The 22,414-nt window shown below is 43.3% G+C and overlaps 3 protein-coding genes across 5 annotated transcripts; 2 read left to right on the top strand and 1 right to left on the bottom strand.

Moving 5' to 3' along the window:
- Positions 1–4: 4 nt before the first annotated feature.
- Positions 5–3,125, top strand: LOC117725987 (THAP domain-containing protein 5-like). 2 transcript variants are annotated; one of them, XM_034525940.1, is made up of 3 exons: positions 5–212; positions 553–739; positions 1,025–3,125. In XM_034525940.1, the coding sequence occupies exons 1-3, from the start codon at positions 127–129 to the stop codon at positions 1,775–1,777; spliced, it is 1,026 nt and encodes a 341-aa protein (XP_034381831.1). In that variant the 5' UTR covers positions 5–126; the 3' UTR covers positions 1,778–3,125. The 2 variants fall into 2 exon arrangements, with proteins under 2 accessions (XP_034381831.1, XP_034381833.1); XM_034525942.1 differs by lacking the exon at positions 5–212 and adding an exon at positions 286–454 and having other exon boundaries at positions 1,025–2,941.
- On the bottom strand, positions 2,917–6,345 carry akap14 (A-kinase anchoring protein 14). The gene is made up of 2 exons (XM_034525944.1): positions 5,697–6,345; positions 2,917–3,429 (listed from the first exon to the last, which is right to left on the bottom strand). The coding sequence occupies exon 1, from the start codon at positions 6,298–6,300 to the stop codon at positions 5,713–5,715; it is 588 nt and encodes a 195-aa protein (XP_034381835.1). The 5' UTR covers positions 6,301–6,345; the 3' UTR covers positions 2,917–3,429; positions 5,697–5,712.
- pnpla8 (patatin-like phospholipase domain containing 8) lies at positions 5,159–14,995 on the top strand. Of its 2 annotated transcripts, none has more exons than XM_034525938.1 (10): positions 5,159–5,292; positions 6,503–7,638; positions 7,773–7,922; positions 8,061–8,212; positions 8,413–8,507; positions 8,649–8,820; positions 8,964–9,021; positions 9,214–9,408; positions 13,356–13,551; positions 13,762–14,995. In XM_034525938.1, the coding sequence occupies exons 2-10, from the start codon at positions 6,676–6,678 to the stop codon at positions 14,034–14,036; spliced, it is 2,256 nt and encodes a 751-aa protein (XP_034381829.1). In that variant the 5' UTR covers positions 5,159–5,292; positions 6,503–6,675; the 3' UTR covers positions 14,037–14,995. The 2 variants fall into 2 exon arrangements, with proteins under 2 accessions (XP_034381829.1, XP_034381830.1); XM_034525939.1 differs by having other exon boundaries at positions 5,200–5,292; positions 6,506–7,638.
- The last annotated feature ends 7,419 nt before the right edge of the window (positions 14,996–22,414 follow it).

Raw genomic sequence — 22,414 nt, 5'->3', positions numbered from 1 at the left:
CACGTCATCTCCGCTGTGAGCTCGACAACCCGGAAGTGTCCGCTTAAGAGCTGGTTTGTGTTTTAAAAAAAGGGAAATCAACAAACGTGTTTTTGTAAAGCGTGTTCATGTAGTTTCACTGCAGACATGCCACGGTACTGCGCTGTGAAAGTTTGCAGAAACCGCGGGGGAACTGCATCTCGACAGGACAACAAGAGAATTAGCTTCTACCCGTAAGTTGTCTGGTTTCTTTTTGTAAGTGTTTCCGAGTTCATACGATTGTTTTGCTTTAGCTGCAATTACATTTTTTCTGTTGTCATTAGCATCTTCAAACAAAGGTATTATTAGTTTTAGAGGCAGTGAGAAATTGACAGTAATGTCGTATCAGTAGGATATTAATGTATATGGTTATCTTCTTGTAATGGTACAAGACTGAGACTGTTAGAGTCAATGTGGAAGAATGACAACGTTTGAGGTAATGCCACATCCAAGTGCCAACTGATATAGACACCACGAATGGCTTCTGTTTCAAATCAGCCCTTTACTTTAAGTTTCCTCTCTCCCCCCTCATAGGTTTCCTTTGCAAGACCAGTCCAGGCTTCAGAGATGGGTGGACAACATGAAGCGGGAGGAGTGGACCCCGAGTCGACATCAGTATCTGTGCAGCGAACATTTTACAGAGGAATGCTTTGATATTCGATGGGGCATCCGCTATCTGAAGAACACAGCCATCCCGACCATGTTTCCCTCCACTGAGGATGTATGCATTTGTCTCTCGACACCCATCCACAGTTCGATTATAAAGTAGGGGCTTGCTCCACATTACAAACTTGGCTCTGGACCAACTTCATTAGTATTTATTAAAAATAAAAAAAATTCCAAAAAAAGCAAAGAGCACCAGTAGAAGAGCGCACTTTCACTTTCAGACAATCCCAAGAAGCTTAAGACTCATGAGAGAGTTTTTGGTGTGCAACAAGCCTGAACTTAATTTTGTGTTATTTTAGCATTGCCTGCTATTGACTATATTCATTTATTTCCATTCCAGGATGGTGACAAAACAGTTCCAAGCATTAATAGAAGCCCCAAGGCCAAACCCATGACTATTGACATTGAGCCGACGGGTTTTGACTCTCCTCTCAGCAAGAGGCCGCTCATTTTGAGCAGAACTTGTAAAAAAGTCCAGCTGGGTACAACAAACCGCATTGTTGCCAAAGACCCAGAGATGCTATTTGAACTACCTCTGGTGTCAGACACTGGGATCTCCTGTCATTCAGATCTCTCAGAGATGCGGACTGCTTCTTCTGGGTTACCAGGTGACAGTGGGAGGCCAACTGTGTCCTGCCTCGCACTGTCCCCATGCAATGAGCCCCGTCCTAAAGGGCAGACAGACTCGATTGTGACCGTGCTGTGCTGTGAGTCACTGGGTCTTTACTCGGATGGAGAGGAAAACGTTGACGCAGCCGCTCTCCAAGCAGCACTGGGCCAGACGTATAGCTTTGTGCCTGTCAAAGTGGTCACGAACGAGCCCACAGCCTACTTTTTGGAGGAGAGGGGACCCTGCGAGGGAGAGCACACTTCTGTTTACGAGCACTCGTACTGCAGATCGGACAGCGATCAGCTTTGGCGTAAGATCTTGAGTTTGCATGCAAAGATCTTGGAACTGGATCACCGAGAGGAGAGCACCTTGGCCAAAGTCCGTGCTCTGGAGACTGAGGTGGCCCTCCTGAAGAGAGATGGCGCTGTATTTAAAGAGAAGCAGAACATTTTGGAAGATTACATATCTTCGATGTTGCTCTGATTCTTCAAGCGGCGGATTCTCAACTGGCGACTGTGGCTCAGTGATAGAGCAGGGTCGTCCTTCAATCAGAGGATCGACGGTTCGATCCCCTGCTCCGCTTGTCCATGTCGATCCGTCCTTGGACAAGACACTTTGCTTCCGTAGTTGTGCCTACGGTGTTTGAATGTTAGTTAGCGGACTGATGGGCAGGTGTCACCTTGCATGGCAGCCCCTCCCATCAGTGTATGAATGAGTGTGGATGGGTGTTACTGGGTGTATGACGACATGTAGTGTTAAATTGCTTTGAGTGGTCGGAAAACTAGAAAAGTGCTTTACAAGTACAGACCTGTCAATCAACTGCGTGCGGAGATTTGTTACCATTGAATCACTTGCTGCAATGTTACACAAAGCACAGCGGCACAAACAGAGTCCTGTTTGACGTGACATGTTTACATGATTGGATCTCAATTGTGATCCAAACATTATCACAATGTATTAATGATTCACCATGAATTGTATTTGAAGCGGTTTTAATACCGTGATACACAATTAGCAAAATGATTTCCTCTTAAGCTCTGGTATTTACTTGACTGGTATTTACTTGACTGGAACAGCTGCCGCCGGCTGTGTTCATTTACATCAAGTAAATTCTCGACTGTCCTCGAACAACCTCATACGTGTAATGACACCAACTTTGTTGTGTGCAGAGGCTCATTTTAAGCTTTGTTTGGCAGTTACAAAGCCATTCACAGCCAGGGAAATGTCGAAGACGATCAATAAAAAAGGACTATTGAATAAAATGTTCATGATAAAATATGACTGAACAATAAGGTTAAAATGAGCAAAACTTTAAAGAGCCAGAACGCCTTATGATAGCCTAAAAGCACATTGAAAAATGTAAAACCCATTATGTTTCTCACTTTTTCTGTTCAGGAAGGTACATGACAAATTACAACAGCAGGTGCTTAACATCTATGGTACAGAAACTAATTAAGATACCCCTGTCTTTTGCAGGCGTATTAAAGAGGGTGCTAATGCTGTTATTAGTAAATTATCATTTATTTATTACACTTTATCTTTAGAAGAGTATTTTTTAAAGTTTCATTGTGATCGGTCAAAAAAAAGGCAGGTTAGTACAAGCAGAAGGAGGAGATGCAAGTAGTTGTGCAGTTTACATTTTAATTACATAAGTAACATTTACAGAACAGTACAACACAATTCATCAAACACGTCAGTGGACGATGTATAGCCTGGTATTATGTTTCTCTGTATGTGAAAAGAAATTTCAGCTTCATGTCTTAACTGCTTTTTCTATTGCAGATTTATTTTGAAAATCCTATTTCCTCCATGAATAAAAGAAGGTGTTGCACTCTGTACAAAGGTTATGTTTAAACAGGCATCAAGCACCGTGTCTCAGCTATTCTTTCATGCGTAATGGGCGTTTTATTTATGAGAACACTGAAACATTAACTGGTAAATTACTGCAAGATGTCGACACAAATTCAAGCCCATACTCATGTCCAGCAATGCTAACACTAAACCGGTTAAATTCATGCACAACAACAACATAGATTGAATAATAACAATGGTAATAGTCCATGTTTTAATTGTAGCTCTAGTAGAGATATATCTAATGTTGAGGCTGGCCAGCAGCATGATGGCAAACACTGGACCTGTGAGAGAAAGAGTGACGGAAAAATGTGTGAACAAACTTGATGCTCTAAAAAGAGATTGAACATGCACAAATGTTCATGTCAACTGCTGATTACATGCACGTGCTGTATAATTGAACAAGGATTTGATGTGAAAGCTCTTTGGATCGCGGTGGCAGAGAAAGAAACGCAGGCTGAGAGCTGAAAGGAAAGTGTGAATCCAGCTGTCTTACTGTCACACTCAAAATGTCATCTTAACAATGCTTCAGACCTGAAGACACTACTTTGTGGAGTGTGAAAGGCATGCATTTCAACATTCTGAAATGAGAATAAAAGGGGTACTCCAGGGATACAATTGGAGGCCTTACAAGAGACGTCAGTTCCTATAATGCAACTCAATTGCTTCTCTCATTAGAATCTGGTCTGATGGTCTGTTCAATGCTCCCAGTCTATAGTTACACTGGGTCTTTTTGGCCAGATATTTGTCTCAAGATGATTTTTTCACTGGCTGAGTAGTACTCTCCAAGATGAATGATAGTGGAGTGATCCTTTAAAGCCCCACTGCATGCACCACACAGCATATGTCCACTCTCGGTCAAAGGGTATCTTTATTTTTTCTCTCTCTATACTTCATCAACGTGTGGAGAGACCTGTGTGGGCAGCAGTAACCAGAAGATGAGATGTAGATACAATACAATCACCGTGCTGGAGCAGTGACAACAACACTTTCTACGCACATACCATTAGCAATGATTACTACCCTGTGATACTGAATGTATGGCTAATTAAAGCTGCCACTGTGCCTCTTAAAATAAGTGATTTTCAAATGAATATCTGGACACAGGCGGTTTCATTCCTCACCATGTGAACAAGATATTTTTGACGGATGGTATATTATTATCATTACCAGCGCATACGTCAGTCTCCAGCCATCATCACACAGCAAACCAACCTCCGGCCCACACACACTGATGTTCCAACACATCAGTGTTCTGCTGGCTTTGACTCACTGGTTTCATTTTGACTGCCAAATGATCATCTTGAGAATTGTTGAGATCAATTATTTGGAGAAAAGAACGTGTGAACTGGCTCACACGCTGTGTCACCCTGCTGACTCAAAAGCCATTATGAACAACAAGGAGCGCTTGGCAAGTGTTTGCATGCTATTCAAGAAAGAGACAGTTAATAGGCCTTTTCACTGGAGACAATTTGACATTTCACAGCAGGAAAAGCACAGATGCAATTGAACGATGATGGCTGAATTCCATTTAGCTGCTTTAATAGGGTACTGGTAACGCGCACGGTGGCTCACTGTCACTCTTACTGGAACACCTGCATTCAACAGAGCCATTATTAAGGGTATTAGTAACACCTGCATTCAACAGAGCCATTATTAAGGGTATTAGTAACACCTGTATTTCTTGGTATGAGTCAAAATGTATTCAACAGAGCCATTATTAAGGGTATTAGTAACACCTGTATTTCTTGGTATGAGTCAAAATGTCTGCTGTGAGAATGCATATTGTGCATTAGGTACTAATCAAACTTGACATTGAACATGAGTTTAATTAACTCTCATATTATTTCTTTCAAAGAATTATGAATTACTTGAATCCAACTGTGATATGTGAAAGCATACACATACTGGGCTTATTGTGCTGTGGATTCTTGTTACCTTTAAATTGCAAATGCGAAATATCTTATTCCAAAGATGTTCTTTGTCGACACGCAGTGGCCGAACTAAAGCATTACACCACACGGGGGCCAATGTCGTCACATCCTCTCTTCTTCCTGTTGCTTACAAACAGCTAGCGCCCTGACGGAGGCTGGACTACATTGAATGACATGTTCTGTCAACACATTTAACCCTCTTGGTTTCGTATGGTGAGAATAAGTTTGCTTATGTTACCACATTGCGTACAATTCGACAACACTTAACATGTACCATAAATACACTAACCCTTTAGAAACGTTCGCTAACGGCAGCTAATTTCTGTGTACACATTGCATTTGTCTCTGCCGAGCAAGTCAGCTTTCAAACGTCCTGTGCGCGTGCGGTGTTATTTCAAGCTCGTTATCTCACATTATATAACTTCTTGGATGGGTTTGAATTAGCTTTAACGTGAAAATACGTGACGCTAGCTTCACTTAGCCAGCGGTTCACGTTACGGGACACTGGAAGGGCCCAACAAAAACGTGCCGACGTTAACTGCACATGTTTCATGTTTTTGTTTGGAAGTTAGAAAAACGTTACTTAATTTTTATTTCGAAGTTGGGTCGACACTCACTGGAGCAACAGGGAATTCAAAGACATTCTGTCTGATCAACTTCACGATCCAGACATCTTCTTCCAGGCGGTTCCTCGGTGTCTAACGTCGACCAAAGGTCCACCTCTCTTAGGAGCGACGCCTTGCTCTCGATGACGTCCGCCAGCCACTTTTCTCTGAACCTGGTGCTCCCGGCTGTGTGCACCAGACGGTTCGACTCCACCACGAAGTGCACCTCCACGGGCAGAGTCTGGGGGTTGACTTTAGATACGACCGCGACGAAATAGACGCTAGCTGTCTCCTGAATCGGTCTCCGCGAGGTCGTCGTACTGAAGCGGGCCCGGTAGTGGTGGAAGGTGTGCTGCTCCTCCTCGGTCGAGGAGAGGAAGAGCAGGCTGTGACTCCAGCCGTGCTGCATCTCCCACGTTTGAATATACTCCCCAATCTGATTCAGCCCCATGTCGACTGAGAAGTCTTTGCTCGCCACCCAGTTGACAGTCGCCACCTTACAGTCTGCAGACTCGTCCACCTGCCCCCCGACTGCTCTTCTCTCCAGCAACGTTTTCATGAGTTGAGCCGACTCTGTTTTGGAATTCCGATTCGATGATCGCGGGTCCTCTTCCATCCTGCCTTTGTAACGACGACCTGCAGGATTTAGTGAGGTTGTTAATCTGTGAAAGCTGTTGTCAGCATCTGCTTTTGTGTTGTTGCAACAGTCGCCATGGCTACCAGGATGTGCTGGGTGGCAAATGGAGCCCTCTGTTGGCTCACTTTCTATTTGCAGTGTGTATGTTTTAATATTCATTGTTTTCAACCTTTCTTTTCAGAAGAACATTCAAACAAGCAGCACAAATGGCCCACTGAAATAAAATGTCTGCTAAAACCCGCTGATGGCAGATAGTCTGCCAGAATGATGTATCCTTGTACACAGACATCAAGCATCCGATTGCCTGATAAACTTCAAGTTCTCCACTGCTGTTCCAAGTGAGCCAGCAAACGCATGTCGCGAATCAGAACCACACTGGACAGTGTCACCAAGGCAGTAGGCAGCACTGATCTCATCTCCAAGTTCTCCCGCCGAAAGCCTGGAGGTGGCGCAGTCGACGGCCCCCATGCGGAAAAGGTCCTGGTCACCACTGACAACACGGCTACGGCCTCGCCATCTGAAACCACCATGAAGGAAGAAGAAGAAGGTGAGAGGAGCTCGGCAGGGGAAGTCTCGGACAAGCAATGGCAGCAAGTTACAGAAAATAATTATGTTGCCTCAAAGAAGTCCACATCCGGTTTAGCCTCAGCAGCGAATGTGTCTGCACCAAGCTCTTCCTCGACCATGGCGAAACAATCTACGGAGCCGTTTCACCCGGCAGCTCTGACCACAAACATGGACGAGACCTACAAAACTCTAGCTCAGCACATCAATAGTTACTTTGGCACCAGCACACAAGAGGAAGGAGGAGACAGCAGACCACCACAGCAGCAGGAGCAAAGAAAAGGGGGTGATCCTGTTTCTGAGCCCACTCTCAGTGCCGCCACTCGGACGATTAGGGACCACATTCCTATATTGTCCTCAGTGGCAGAGGCTAAAAGTATTGATGCACCCACTACCTCGCCTCCCTCTTCATCTCCAACAGAAGAGCTCAGCTCTCCAGCAGGGATGCCCTCCTCTGAAATCCCTGCGACTCAAAGTGCAGCTCAGTCCATCCCTGTGCCTGTTCCCTCTTCTAAAAAAGGCATCACCCATTATCTTACCTACCCTCGGCCCAGCGTTCAGGCGTTTGTCGGTAGCTACATCGCACCCCTGGTCCCCAAATTTAGGAGTGATTCCAAAAGCATTGCAGCTGAAAGAGACAAGTCTTCAGCGGTCGCTGTGGAAGAGCCCACTGTGGACAAGGCAAAAAAGAAAGACGGTAAACAGGAGAAATCGGATGAAGTGAAGCAACAGCTGTTGACTCAAAGAGAGAAGGTAAGGCACTTGGCTCAGTATGGCTCGAATGACAGTGGAAGCCATTAAGACCTTGAAAAAGTAAAATGTGTCAGATGCTTTATATTAATCAGATGGTCCTAATGTTTTGTTTATGGTGTGTATTTGTCATGCAGATAATAGCCAGGGTGAGTGTAGACAACAGGACCAGAGCCCTGGTGAAAGGCCTGCAGAGAGTCACCGATGTCAAGCTTCTCACCAGTCGAGTGGAGGAGCTCAGCTGTCACCTCCTGAAGTTCCCCGAGACACGAGGTGTAGCTATCATGGTTAGCGGCAGGATTTTCTATGTACCCTGCAGCTCAGTGTAACGTCAGATGTATTGCATAGTCTTTAAATGTGTTTTTTTCTTTAAAGAGGGAAATCTTAGTCAAGTATGTTTTGTGTCTAATTGTGACCTTTTTTAGGAGAGTGTGCTGCCCTGCCTGCTGCGCTTGCGCCAGGCCAGAGACCCGCCTCTTCAAGCTGCTGTGAGAGAAGCACTGGCCCTGGTTGGCTACGCTGAACCAGTCAAAGGCAGAGGAATTCGGGTCCTGGCCATAGATGGAGGCGGAACAAGGTAAAGTTACAGATCTGGTTTAACTGCTGGATTTAACTTACAAATGATAGGAACTAATATGGTTATAATATACTACAGAGAAATACAAAGTTAGCCTTCATTGCATGCCAACTATAAAAGACCACGTTTGTTATAGTGGATCAAATATAACGGCTGCATTTCTGTCTGTAGGTTTATAAACCTTGTGCCTTTTGTTCCAGGGGACTGCTGGCCCTGCAAACTCTCCAGAAACTGCAGAACTTGACTGGCAAACCAATCCACCAGCTGTTTGACTACATCTGTGGAGTCAGCACAGGTATATTGTCATCAATGTTTAGTGTTTGGTTTTTTTTCTCTCTCTTTTATTCTCTAACACTAACCCCACACGGGAATGTCTGTACACAGCTGATACTCCCTTCCTCACTGGCACATCACAGCGGTTCCTCTCTGCTTTTAGGTGCCATTTTGGCCTTCATGCTGGGAATTTTTCAGATCCCCTTAGATGAGTGCGAGGAGATGTACAGAAAGCTGGGCTCAGATGTGTTCAAACAGAATGTCATCGTTGGAACCGTGAAGATGAGCTGGAGCCATGCTTTCTATGACAGCGAAATATGGGAAAACATCCTCAAGTTAGTCTGCAGGGCTCTTTCATCCCTTTCTCCCCCTGTTTTTTTGTTTACATTCCTTTAACACTTTCTGTCATCCTGGATTTCAAAGACACTGGGGTAGTCTATTAATAGATAGACTGTATCTTTAATCTGTTTTTCTTTAGGGAACGCCTGGGTGAGGGGCGTATGATTGAGAGTGCCAGGGACCCACACTGCCCTAAAGTAAGCCAAAAGCTTTTATTTCTTCATGAGTTAATGTTCATTTGCAGTAAAACCTTACAGACAGACACACAAGTGCTAATATTTTTTTCCCTGTCTCTTGTACCGCAAAGGATTAAGGAAAGCATCTTCGCACCTTGAAGTGCTGTAAAAATATAAGTTCCTCTCTAAATATGCCCTTTGTATGTCCACAAGGTGTCATCAGTGAGCACCATTGTGAACAGGGGTTTACCTCTGAAGGCCTATGCGTTTAGGAACTACAGACTTATGCCAGGAGTGAGATCCCACTACATTGGAGACTGCAACCACAAAATGTGGCAGGCCATCAGGGCCTCTTCTGCCGCTCCGGGGTACTTCAAAGAATTTGTCCTGGGAAAAGATCTGCATCAGGTATGACATGGAACTGAGAAGTTTTGATAAGTTCACCTCTGTTTAGTATATAGGAGGTTGATAATGACATTGGTTGCAGAGTAGATGATGCGTTTGAGAACTGATGGATTGCAGCAACATGATCAATAATGCTGTGACAATGTCTTTGGAGGAGATTTTCCATTTAAATTTCCATTAGCAGTGGCACAGATCACCATAGTGATCTAAGAAGTCACATTTCTCCGAGAGCCTTAGTTTAGCATGAGAGGGTAATTTCCATGAAATCTTACCAATCAATACACTTCCGCTGTGGTGCTGCGTTGCCTAGTGCCAAGGACAAAAGCACTGGGTTTATACTGCTGTGTGTGTGTGTGTGTGTGTGTGTGTGTGTGTGTGTGTGTGTGTGTGTGTGTGTGTGTGTGTGTGTGTGTGTGTGTGTGTGTGTGTGTGTGTGTGTGTGTGTGTGTGTGTGTGTGTGTGTGTGTGTGTGTGTGTGTGTGTGTGTGTGTGTGTGTGTGTGTGTGTGTGTGTGTGTGTGTGTGTGTGTGTGTGTGTGTGTGTGTGTGTGTGTGTGCACATCAAGGGTATGTGTGAAGATTTGTTTCACACTTCCAAACCCATAAACTTAAAGGCAGTCCCTTTAATTGTTGAACAGAATAGAGTGCTGCTGGGATTACTTTGGTTGGCCAACCCCAGAAGTTAGCATTGCCCTAGTTCACTCGCCAAAAAGCCAAGGAGATTTTTCCATTTGCTTTACTGACAAGACAAGCTCAAAGGTGCAAACTAATTTCTGGGTTTTAGGACTTATTCCTGCAGCACTCTTATGGGATGGGAGAGAGAGTCCTTGTACCGGCCTGTGAGAAATGGAAAGCTTCTGATTGGAATTCCCCATAAAAGAAAATATCCAAGAAGGTTGCTGTCAGATCAACACTGTTGAAAAGCACATTTCAGGTGGTCCAAAATGGCCAAAAAGACATTGTATAAATGTTTTGAATGCAGTAGTGTCACACTGTGCTGCTGAAGTATGTTTGAGGTGAGACAGGCAGACTGGATAAATTGTCTAATATTTTTTGGATCAATGTTTAATTATCAGCAATCACTATTAGAGGATCTTTGTATCTGATGCGAGGCAGATAAAATGCCATTTTAGTGTTTTCTTTCTTTCTTTCTTTTTCTTAACAAGCTTCATATGCCTCCTTTGCGTTCACACACTGAATAATCACAGTGAATTAGATATTCGCTGCTAGCTATGCATGCTAGTTAATATGTTCAATAATGCTAGATTTTAGGCTGAAGTAGGAGGTTATTTAATATAAATGAGGCTGTTGAGGCATCTGATAAATGACTACAGTGTTTATAGCATTAATGTTTGTTTTCTTTCTAACACTTTTATAATGCCCGGGTCCCTATCACAGTGCCTTTTTGCCATTTGATTATTAGGCCAGATATCTTTAGATAGTCTTTATGGACAGCAATTATGCTCAAGGCTTAGCTTCATTTCGATAACCTACTTAAGCAAAATTAGCCTTGTCCCCGCTTCTAACAAGTCTTTCCCTCCCCTGCCATTTCCTAATGCTAGAGTTCTGGTTGGCGGCCCAATGTTTTAGTCAGTAACAGATCCTAATCCACAGTCCCACTCTGCATGTTTATAGACCTAAGCCCTGATTTCTGCTCTGCAGTTAGAATGAAAACAAATGACCGAGCTCAAGCTTTTCAAGCTACTAATTTAATTAAAGTTAAAAAGTAAAAAAAAAAAAGAAAAACGTTGCTAGTTTTGCATGATTCTGATCATATTCTATATTGGCATGCTAAATAACATGCTGATCTTTTCCGGGCATAATCAGTCTCCACCTACAACGTTTCATAGGAGCACTTGTTTGCACATTTCTCTTCCTGTTCACATGTCTGCATAGTGTGTGTGTGTGTGTGTGTGTGTGTGTGTGTGTGTGTGTGTGTGTGTGTGTGTGTGTGTGTGTGTGTGTGTGTGTGTGTGTGTGTGTGTGTGTGTGTGTGTGTGTGTGTGTGTGTGTGTGTGTGTGTGTGTGTGTGTGTGTGTGTGTGTGTGTGTGTGTGTGTGTGTGTGTGTGTGTGTGTGTGTGTGTGTGTGTGTGTGTGTGTGTGTGTGTGTGTGTGTGTGTGTGTGTGTGTGTGTGTGTGTGTGTGTGTGTGTGTGTGTGTGTGTGTGTGTGTGTGTGTGTGTGTGTGTGTGTGTGTGTGTGTGTGTGTGTGTGTGTGTGTGTGTGTGTGTGTGTGTGTGTGTGTGTGTGTGTGTGTGTGTGTGTGTGTGTGTGTGTGTGTGTGTGTGTGTGTGTGTGTGTGTGTGTGTGTGTGTGTGTGTGTGTGTGTGTGTGTGTGTGTGTGTGTGTGTGTGTGTGTGTGTGTGTGTGGTTGCCAACCCACTACTATCTCACTCCTACTCTAGTTTTCAGCACTAGCAGCGGTATTTCTCAGGAGAATTCTGTCATTGCAGGCCAGCAGACGTACTCTCACAGACCCAATGTATCGGTACAATTCAAATATTCTCCCACAGCTGTAGTTCTTAATCTCCCACAGCTCTAGTTCTCTAATCAGAGCAAACCATCATTATTAGGCAATAGCAATCATTTGCCTGCTTGAGGATGCTGCAGCTGTTGTCATTGGATGCAGGCTAGCTGTCACTCAGTTAGGTTAGACCCCAGGGTGAGAGGTTGCGGGTCAGAGCTGAGGAGCAGCTGTGTAATTAACCTGCTGTCTCAAATGTAAACTGTGTTCCACTGTTTCAATAGCTTTAGGGTACCTGAGGGTGAACAGCTTTACAATTAGGCTAAGAATGATATGTTTTGGGCAGTATTGTTCCATATTAATACCATGGCAGAGTGGACCTGTCTCCCTTGGACAGACATCTGAATTCAAAATAAGTTTTCAAGAACAACATATTAAATAATAAGCATATTCTAGTATTTTCTTAACTAGTCAAAGTTAAGAAAACAAGTTGAACTCGTAACAAGATGAAATCAAACGTACTGTAATATTTCTTCAGGTATTTGTACGCATCCATGTTTATTGGGTCTGTGTGCCTGCTTATTTGCTTTATCCCTGAACAAGGAATGGATTACAACCTTTTGGATTCATTTCTACTGCCCACCCCTTGTAGAGGCGTGGAACTGACCTCTACTCCTGCTCGGCTGGGGAGGGTCGGCCCTCTTGTGTGTGTCTATTAATCCCAGCCTAAAAGCCCTTCAGTGGTTGGATATAGTCCAAAACTGGACCCGGGGAAAGACTGTGAAAGAGTGCTTAGCACTAAATTGGTCCAGGCATCCATTCAGCTTGATTGTCCTCTTTCTGTCATTGTTGGCACCATTAAGATTAGCAACTCGTTCATGAATCCAGTAACAGTATCTAGAGAAAAAGCATAGAATCTGTGATTAGCTTCTGAATTAAATCATGAAGATTAAAATTCTCAAATGCAATATGCTGTACCAACAAAGCTTAAGTCAGAGTAATGCAACAATTATTTTGTTTTGTTTTTTTAACAGAATCCCAGACCAAATTACAAAAAAATTACTTATTTTAGTTGCTGATTGCTGCTGAAAAGACAACTTGTTTACTTCTGAATAAACAAGGCTGTTTGCCAGAACAGCACATCTCTGGCCAGGGAGCTGTACCACTCTGGGGAAGCTTGTCCACTTCACTTCATTTGTCCCCTGCAGGCTGTCACCACACATATATTCTAACTTGAGGTACATTCTACACATACAAAGTGTCCCATATGTGCATTAACCTTGCTTCGTAAGCAAACCTGACTGATGCAGCGCTGAAGGTGACTTTATAGTTTCTGGAATCCCATCAACCAAAGTGGCTTGTTGCCCGGCCTCGGTTGCAGTGGAAATAAAACATGATCATGGGGGAAATTGTCCGTCTTCTTTAATTACATTTGGCGGTTCTCCTTCCCTTTATCATTTCCCTTTCCATCTGTTTTCTCCTTTTAGGATGGAGGACTACTAATAAACAACCCCACAGCTTTGGCCATCCATGAGTGTAAGTGTCTGTGGCCCAACACGCCACTGCAGTGTGTGTTGTCTCTGGGCACCGGGCGGTACGAGACGGTGGGCAATAACAGCACGACCTACACCAGCCTCAAGACCAAGCTCAGCCACGTCATCAGCAGTGCTACAGATACCGAGGGTAGGACCACACAAAAATGTTGTTTGCTTGCGTTTGACGTCCCACACACATTTATTTATAAACCCCAGATTAGAGGCGTGTGGTCACAGGCAGTGTGATGCACTGCGATTTTGCCTGTTTAGTGCAGTCTCTTGAAATATTAACCAGAAGCGGAAATGCCTGCAGCCAGTGTCCAACGTCGATAGCTAAAGACCTCCATCCTTCTTTCAGAGGTGCACACCATGCTGGACGCGCTCCTGCCCCCTGACACATACTTCCGCTTCAACCCCTACTTGAGCGAGGACATCCCGTTGAACGAGAGCCGCGCGGAGAAGCTGAACTTCCTCAAAGGCGAGGGGGAGCGCTACCTGGAGCGCAACGAGGCCAAGCTGAGGATGGCGGCCAGCGTGCTGGGCCAGGAGAAGAGCACCATCCAGAGGCTGGCCGAGTGGGCCAAGCTCAAGGCCAACATGTACGAGGGCCTCCCCTTCGTCTCCAAGCTGTAGTTATTGACTCGCCAACAGTTTGGCCACAAGTGAGTTTTTAAGGTAAGAAGACATGGAGTACATAAACTGCCAAGACGTGGAAGATTAGGGGGAAAACTGGACACATATCTTGTTCACATTTTGATCATCATCTACCGAGCATTAAAAGTGTTTTTTTGAGAAATGTATAACCATATTTATTAATCAAGACAATACGATACTGTAAATAATAGTGTGATGTAAATTGTTCTTTGTGGGACACAATGTTTCTAAGATGGAGACTGAATTATATACTTTTGAAAAGAATGAAGGAAGTTTTTACTCTGTTCATACATTTATGAATGTTATGCTGTTGAGTGTTGACTAAACACACAATGACGGTATTATGACACTGACACATGACTATATTATGAAGAATATTGTTAATACAACTATTTTGTAAAAAAAAAAAGACTGATTTTAATTTTCAGTAACTTGAATATATTAAGATGTAATTAATACATGAAATGTAAACATGACTACCTATTTCTAACATTGTACAGAAGAAAGAGTTCATGCACTTTGTAAGATACAAAGTAATTGCCAATTATTTGATTGCTCTCCTTGCTAGGATTTAAGAATACGACAAAAGAAATCCTGCTGATTCTTAATGTCACTGTGTTGTATTAATGCATACATACACTGCTATCTGTTTCAGATACTTATGGTAAAGAATGTGAATACTGCTTTGCTTATGAAACAAAGCATGTTCTCCTTCCTGGTCCATTATTCAGTTTGACGCTTTAACTTTTTAACCTAGCTCAAGCCTGACTTCATCAGCACTGGCTCTCGTTGTTGTACACTTTATACATTTGACACACTTTTTACATTGTGAGAATCATAATTGCCCTGATTCCTTACTTATTTTATTGCTTGGTGGAATGCGAAGAAATAAAACAATGTAGATAAATAAAACTTGGGTTTTCAAAACCGTGATCAAATATTGTTCTCTCTCGACTTCTGTATGATTTTGTATTTCTTTTTATGCTGCATATGGGTTTAGTGCATATAGAATGTGTGACAGGAATGTACTTCACGTCATTTTATCTGCTATTACATTCTGATGACACACACACACACTTCTCAAAGAGCCCGACAATGGAGTTGTCACAAAGGAATGCTAAGTGTCGTCCTATGATGAATTGCCTTTTTTCTCCGATCGCACACGTTTGATTTTCTGCTTTTATTGTTTTGATCCCATTGAAGATCCACTCAAATTCCATAGCGTCATTCCTCCCAGTCACACTGTTGTTACCCCAATCAACGTGAACAATACGCCACGAGGAGGCACACCTACAAACCCCCCACACAACAATGACGGCTGTCAGGAAGGTATAGAATGAGATGCCCTGACTGATGCCTCTCTCCTGGTGTCAAACGGTCAAAGTTAGAACTAACTTGACTGATAGATTCATGGCACTTTTTTTTTTTTCCCCTCAATGGCAGCTTGAGCTTCACCCAAATGTCAGAAGTCTGATTTATGTGCTGTGTTGCTCACACTTGTCCTTGCTCCAGCAGGGTCTGTTCAGGGGGTGAATAAACTGGGGTATCTGGGTTGAGAGCTGGCAACATGGCAGCACATGTGACAATAGGTTTTAGTTAAACCTGTTTAGTGCGTGGAGGCACTTCTTGGATCCAACAGCATTGCTTAAGATAGAGTAATACTTTTGAAAACATACAAATTCCCCTTACCGTGCTGGTAGTTTCAGTCTAAACTTCTCAGTTTTCTTTCACCACCTCCAAAGAGCTGGGTTGAAATGATGCATAGTCAATAAGGAGCACAAACATATTTCCCTTCACTGACATTGTTTTGGATTGGCATAAGACGGCGGATACTTTAAAACACGGGCATGCAAAACTGAAACTATCCGAGAGACAAGATGCCACATGGAGGAAGTGACGGACCCTGTTCTAGATGGAGAAAGCACAGAGTGGGTGAGGGTATATTCGGCACATTTGCCAAGTATTACGGCTCGCTTCTCAGGTGATATTGGTGTTGATCTGAAAGTTTAATTGCATTTCACTGTCGGCGCAAACAAAGCACAAACTACTATTTAAGTCTCCAGTCTTTCTGTGTGGAGACGAGTGTCTTCGTCTTGACTGTTTTTACGAGACAAATGAGGTGAACGTCAGATTAACACTGGCGATGTACATCCTGTTGGCAATTCCCTTGAGCGTGAAAGGCCTAAGTGAAGTCTGCCATGCTGTGTTTACATAAGGAGTGATATATATACATACATATATATATATACACACAACACAGCACTATTAGTTGCTTGTTGTGGAAAGAGTTGTCAGTCTCTCCTCCTCAAGCAGAATTAGATTGTCTGGTCTTATGGTGTTCCCTAGCAACCGTTATAGTTCCCTTCTCATTTACAATCCTTTCAATGTATGTGTGCCCACGTTTGCCTAAAATTGTCCCTGATCTGGCAGAAATGTGTTACGCAATCAACCTCTTTTTATTTTTTTTATATCGATGTAAAAAAAAAAAAAAAAAAAGTCTTCACATTTAAGTTTTACATAAATATTGATCGTCTTGCTTTCAAGCTCCCTTCAGTTGGCTCACACTGTTTGTCCGCTTAACGTCTGCCAGCATGTACCATCTTCTTAAACAAACAGCGCAGCATGCGAGTAAAAGTTTGTACACGTTGGCTCACCTTTTTTTTTGTCATGGCTCTGCTTTCTTCCTTTCGTTTTGTATGCACTGCAGTGGGAGAAACTCACCCAAATGGGCTTGAGATGCAACTATAGGAAAACGGATACAGTATGTAACAAGCAACCACCCCTAGACGTGTGATCTTAATCTGGGAGGATACAGAAGCTCCAATGATACAAATAAACCAGCAAATAAGCACAGCTCACAATTATGTGTTTTGTTTTATGCAGCATGATGAGCTTGTGGAATATAGATAGTAGATGACCAGTTTCAGAAATGGGACTAAAAATAATAAAGTGCCTCGGACTATTTTCTCAGTGCCGTGACGTCCACAGCCTGTAACGTCACGGCGTGAAAAAAAAAACACACAACTAAACTGCATCTGTCCGTTGCTCCGTCTCCCCATTGACAAGAGACGTCAGAACAGTTTACACGGTGGTGTGGATCTCCACAGATCTCTGCCAGACGGTTAGTGTGGACGGACACACACACACACACACACACACATCCTATTTGTCCAACAGCCCTGCATGAATGTCAAACAACACCGTCTGTACTGTGTAAACTTCAATCTTCTGGCATTAAGATGTTTGAAAAGATAATCTAAAGTTCTCAAAGTCACACCCTTGTAAAACAATAACGCATTTACTCCAGTGCGCTGGTCGTTGTGGTTTCTGCACACATGCAGACACCCCGACACATGTTCATCTCATTATGTCCCAGACTTCCACCAGGACTTGCCACCATTACTCGTAGCAACGGTTCAGTCGCGAATGCTAATGTCCCTCGGCCTGTATGAGTGTAGCATGCAATTTTCATGTCAATAAAGTACACATATACTGACCTGAAGTGTGAATAAGCTGTGGCAGTAAAAGCCACGTTTCATCACTAATGGTTGTGACAATATGCAGTTTAAACAGATGTCAAGTAGATTATTTTTTTAACACTCAGTTGGCCGGTAGACAAAGAGAGTGAGAGAGTGGACATTACTATTGATGGGTGTTGATGACGGGGGGCCCAATGTGTGTGAGACATCCTTGGTCTGTCCCAGATTGGGGTGAGTGATGGGGTGAGGGGATTAGGGGTTGGGGGTGCACACACACACACACACACACACACACACACACACACACGGAGTTGCCATGTGAGTTCTGCCGTACAAATTGTGACGTTGATCGCTGGGCCGATAATGATAATGGTGCATTGGGGTGTTTGACACCAGCACTACCATGTCCGCGTCTGCATGAGACACCTGTCCTGTGCTGATGGCAGAGAGACACCTGTGAGCTGACAGGAAGTGGGGAACAGGTGCCCCAAACCCGTAAGGCCAAAGGTACATTTCTGTATGAAGTATTTCCCAAATAGAGTCCTTCAAGATAGATCCCTCAGAACCGGTGATTAATTTGCTTAATTGAAATTCAAACTCGGTAATCCAATTATATATATTAGAAGGAAAGTATATACCTATGCTGGCAAATAAAAAAACTCAGGAGGAAAACCTGTTAATACATAAGAAATACAGATTAAAAGCTTGGCCTTTTACTAACACAATAACGTGCTCATGGTTCCCCCACGTGTACAGCGCTACATGTGACGTATTTCAGCAACACAGAGAGCTTTTATTAGATACAGGAAGGAACAACAAGAGAACTCTGCAGGGTCATTGTTTATTTCACACGTATCTGTCTGCAGGTCTCACTGCTGCCGCTTGTTAAAACGGGGTCGCTGTAGTTGAGATTTGATTCTCTGTCTTTCTGCACCGACTGACAGATAGTGGAGGGCGAATACAGAGATCTCACTCTGATATAATCTCCATCTACCAGAAATAAGGCAGAGACTGGAGTCTTCCAATGCTGCCAATCATATTAAATTACAATTAATTTAGGTCCACAGAAAGAGATCTTTATTTATTTATATATGTATTGTTGTATGTATTACATATCCTGAAATGTGATGCATTGGGTATTCTTGCAAGACGTATAATACTAACTGCCACCATATGATTAGCTGAACGTAGTATCTCTAGAAATAAAAAGAAAACATAAAAAATAAATAAAACGTTTAGTCCTAAATATATACCGATTGGTCTGTTTTCATCAACGGGGAACTGAGCATAAATAAGGCACCACACACATATCGATTCGGTCTTGACAAATGGGCAAGTTTTTCGCTCAGGGGTGCGTCATCCTCACAAAAGCATATGCGATCTTTGTCGCTGCTGGTTTTTGACAGCGGCGGGGGAGCTGGTGAGGAGAGCGGAGGAGCGGTGTGGACCACAGCTTGCTGCTGCAGCGGCTGAGGGGGGACGGACACACACTGGCCATGCACGGTGCCTCAAACACACACACTCACTCAAACACACCTCATTATTTTCTCCAGCATCAACACACACACACACACACACACACACTCACTGCCGGGAGAGGAAGCAGCAGCCGGTTTGCAGCAGACGGTGAGTTTAAAATATGCCTCTCTCTTTTTGTCTTTTAAAATTTTTTTTTTTTTAGAAGATGGAGATTGCATTTCTTCCCCCGCCGTTGTCTTCAGTATGAACATATGTAGCTTGAGAATAATGGTGCAGTGGATGTGTCAAGTCTGCATTTTCATTTGCACGGTGCTGCTTCGCGAGGATGGATGACCAGGTGCAAATAATATAGCAATATGGACGCCGATTGTCGTGTTTATAGAAGAAGAAAAAAAAAAAAAATAAAAATAAAAAAAATATCTGGATTGTGCTGAACATCAAAGGCAGCCCGGTGCAGCCTCAAACACACTGCATGCACTGCATTTCGAAGAGGAGCCATCAAAGCAACTAAAGGGAGGCGAGAGCAATGTGTTGATCGGCTGTTGAGTGCATGTACAGAGGGAGGTTGCAGCAGCAGGGTTTGTGCTTATTGTTGCTGCCGCCGGCCGGTGCAGTCAGGCCCACCACAGGCTCAGAGCATTATTTGATGTCTGCCAGTGATGCTGCCATATGTAGCTCGGCTCCTCGAGCTGTCAATCCAAGTGTTTTGACTTCAAGGCGGGCAGCACGAAGGCTTTGTCTGCAGATATTTTCTATGTGGAGATATTAATAGTCAGCAGGGGTCTGTTGATGATCGGTATATGGGGTGGAGGCAACAGCCTTTTTATTCTCTCATTGTTGATCAATCTTCTTCTTTTTTTTTATCGATTCTATTCTAAAAGATTTCGAGGGGTTCCATGATGGAAGATTATTTGTAGGGTTTCCCCCTCGAAATGTTGTCTCATATGTCCTTCTGCATGTCTCCAAATGAAAAGGCAGAACGGAGTGGATAACACTTACGATTTACTCTGCAGTTTGAGTTGACATTGGATTGGTTAACGTCAATCAAAGAAGATGATTCATCTTTTGGATTAAAAAAAAACACCCTATTTGCTAAAGATTCCTAAGCCGAATGATCAGCGTATGCAGTCAGTATTATTGGTGCTAAAAGGATTGGCTAATAAATCCATTAATCAATTCAGTCAATTTTCAAGCAAATGCCCAAACGTCATGGTTTTAGCATCTTAGATGTGATGACTTGCTAGTCTCCTTGTCATATGTGATAGAAATATGGACAGTTTTATTATTTTCATACATTTTAGAGGCCTAGACAAAATTATGTATCTATAATCAGCGTCATAGAAGCTGTATGATGCTGATATGAATGGGAGATAGCCTAAACCACATTGTGATTTAAAGAAAGACATATAGTGTTGTCCTGTTGCTCAGTGGAAGAGACTTTCCAACAAACATACCGGTGGTTTAATTCCCATTGGGGCCCACAAGGATGTTCTCAGAACATGTGTTTGTTTGATTGTCGATAAACGAATCTCTGTCTGTCCGTGTGTTCTTCGCATATCTTGAGAACCGCTCCGCTGGTCTACTTCCCACTTGGCGGGTTTATTGCTGGGGAACCCATTTGAATTTGGCCATGCGGCGCGTTAAAAAAAAGAACTTCGAAGAAACAAGTACACAGCCCTCTGTGTAGCAGCAGGGGCGGAGCGTCTGGGCTCTTCAGGCTCGTTGCGGTTCCCTTTTTGCTGCTGGATGGTCTGGCTATAGCGGCTAAATGAATGATGGATAACATTACAGCTGAACTTTTCTTCTCTCTTTTCCTCTGAGGTACAAGTACACACTAAGAAGTAGCCTACACAGCGGAGTTGCATATTGTAAAGTGTTTTCGGGGCCTTTTGTAAGTAATTTCAGGGTATAATGAGTTAGAATAGTAACATAATTTACTAATTTTCACATCATAATACATAGATGTGTGGGGCTCTTTTAGGCGACCCTTTAGGTTCAAGGCCCAGGTGACCTATTAAAAGTAAAGTCTGGTCTCTTATCGCCTTGACCAACTGTTTGCCTATTTCTCCATTGTTTCTACTATGTCACGCAGGTGTATTGCTGGAGACACAAAGAAGCGCAGTGTTGAGTGTGAACAAGTTTGTAGAGGCAGTAAACGGTATGTGACCAGTGTGTAACACACCTGACTAAAAACCAGTCTAGAGGAAGACTCTTTGTGATAGTAATAAGAATCCCACCATCTGACTGTGATTATTTCATGCTCATGTTTGCAGCCAGCATCTGCTGTTGTTGTAACACGATGTGATGTGATGGCATGTTGCAGCGATTTGACTTTGACCCTCAGCCATACTTTATGCAAATAGTTCCCTACATTATTACGTGTTTACTCTTTTATAGGAAAAGCTTTGTGTTCAGTTGAGATGGATCGCTGTGAACGCAAAGCCTTCGGTTGTGTTGTGTTATTCAGAAAGTTGATATTCAGAAAGTCAGTATTTTTTTGTACAGGATGAGCTGAGACATGAGAGGAGGCGTGCCCTACTCTCACTGATTTCTATGTTTTCCTCTCACAAAAATACATTAAACCGTTTGATGACCTTTGGTTTGTGAATCACAGGGGACAAGCACAGTTGTAAACGATCAAATTAAATGATGGGTGGATTCCATTAAGACGTTTGAGCGGAGCCATCGTTAATATTACAAGTAACAGCTGTGCTTTTCCTACTATGACTACGTCAAAAAAAGACCTAATATTCAAATTCAAATTAGACACACCACATAAAACAAAAGTGTATTATATATATTTTATTTTAAATTAAAAAAACGGGTTATAAATTAATTAGTATGACAAGGAGTCCATCTCAATTAGAAAAGGAATGGTACATGGACCTGTACTTGTATATCACTTTTCTAATCTTCCGACCGCTCAAAGTGCTTTGACACTACATGACATCATTCACCCATTCACCCCCTGATGGGAGGAGCCACCTGCCCATCAGTACTAACTAACATTCACACACATTCACCAATTTTGGGCTAGCGGAGCCGTGTATCGAACCGCCGATCCTCTGATTGAAGGACGACCCTGCTCACCACTGAGCCACAGCCGCCCCATCATGTGCGACCCATCATATGATGCAATGCCATGGCAGGTATTGTGCGTTGGCACCACAATGGCCGTTGGCGAGATCCCCCTCACACACTCCCCCCCATGAGACATCACATGATGACCTCAGTCTCCTGTGACAAGTCCCCAGACTTGTCAGTGCAGAGCCAGCACTAAGCCATTACTCATGGCAGATGCAGTGTCATCGTCACTCTCCCGCTCCCCCAGTTACCCACGGCCCATTAGACACAAGTCAGGTGATGGAGCTCATGGTGGGTTCTCATTCTCATTCTGTC

Source organism: Cyclopterus lumpus, chromosome 23 (genome assembly GCF_009769545.1).
Source record: "Cyclopterus lumpus isolate fCycLum1 chromosome 23, fCycLum1.pri, whole genome shotgun sequence".
Classification (NCBI taxonomy): Eukaryota; Metazoa; Chordata; class Actinopteri; order Perciformes; family Cyclopteridae; genus Cyclopterus; species Cyclopterus lumpus.
This window is presented reverse-complemented; position numbering and strand designations above follow the sequence as displayed.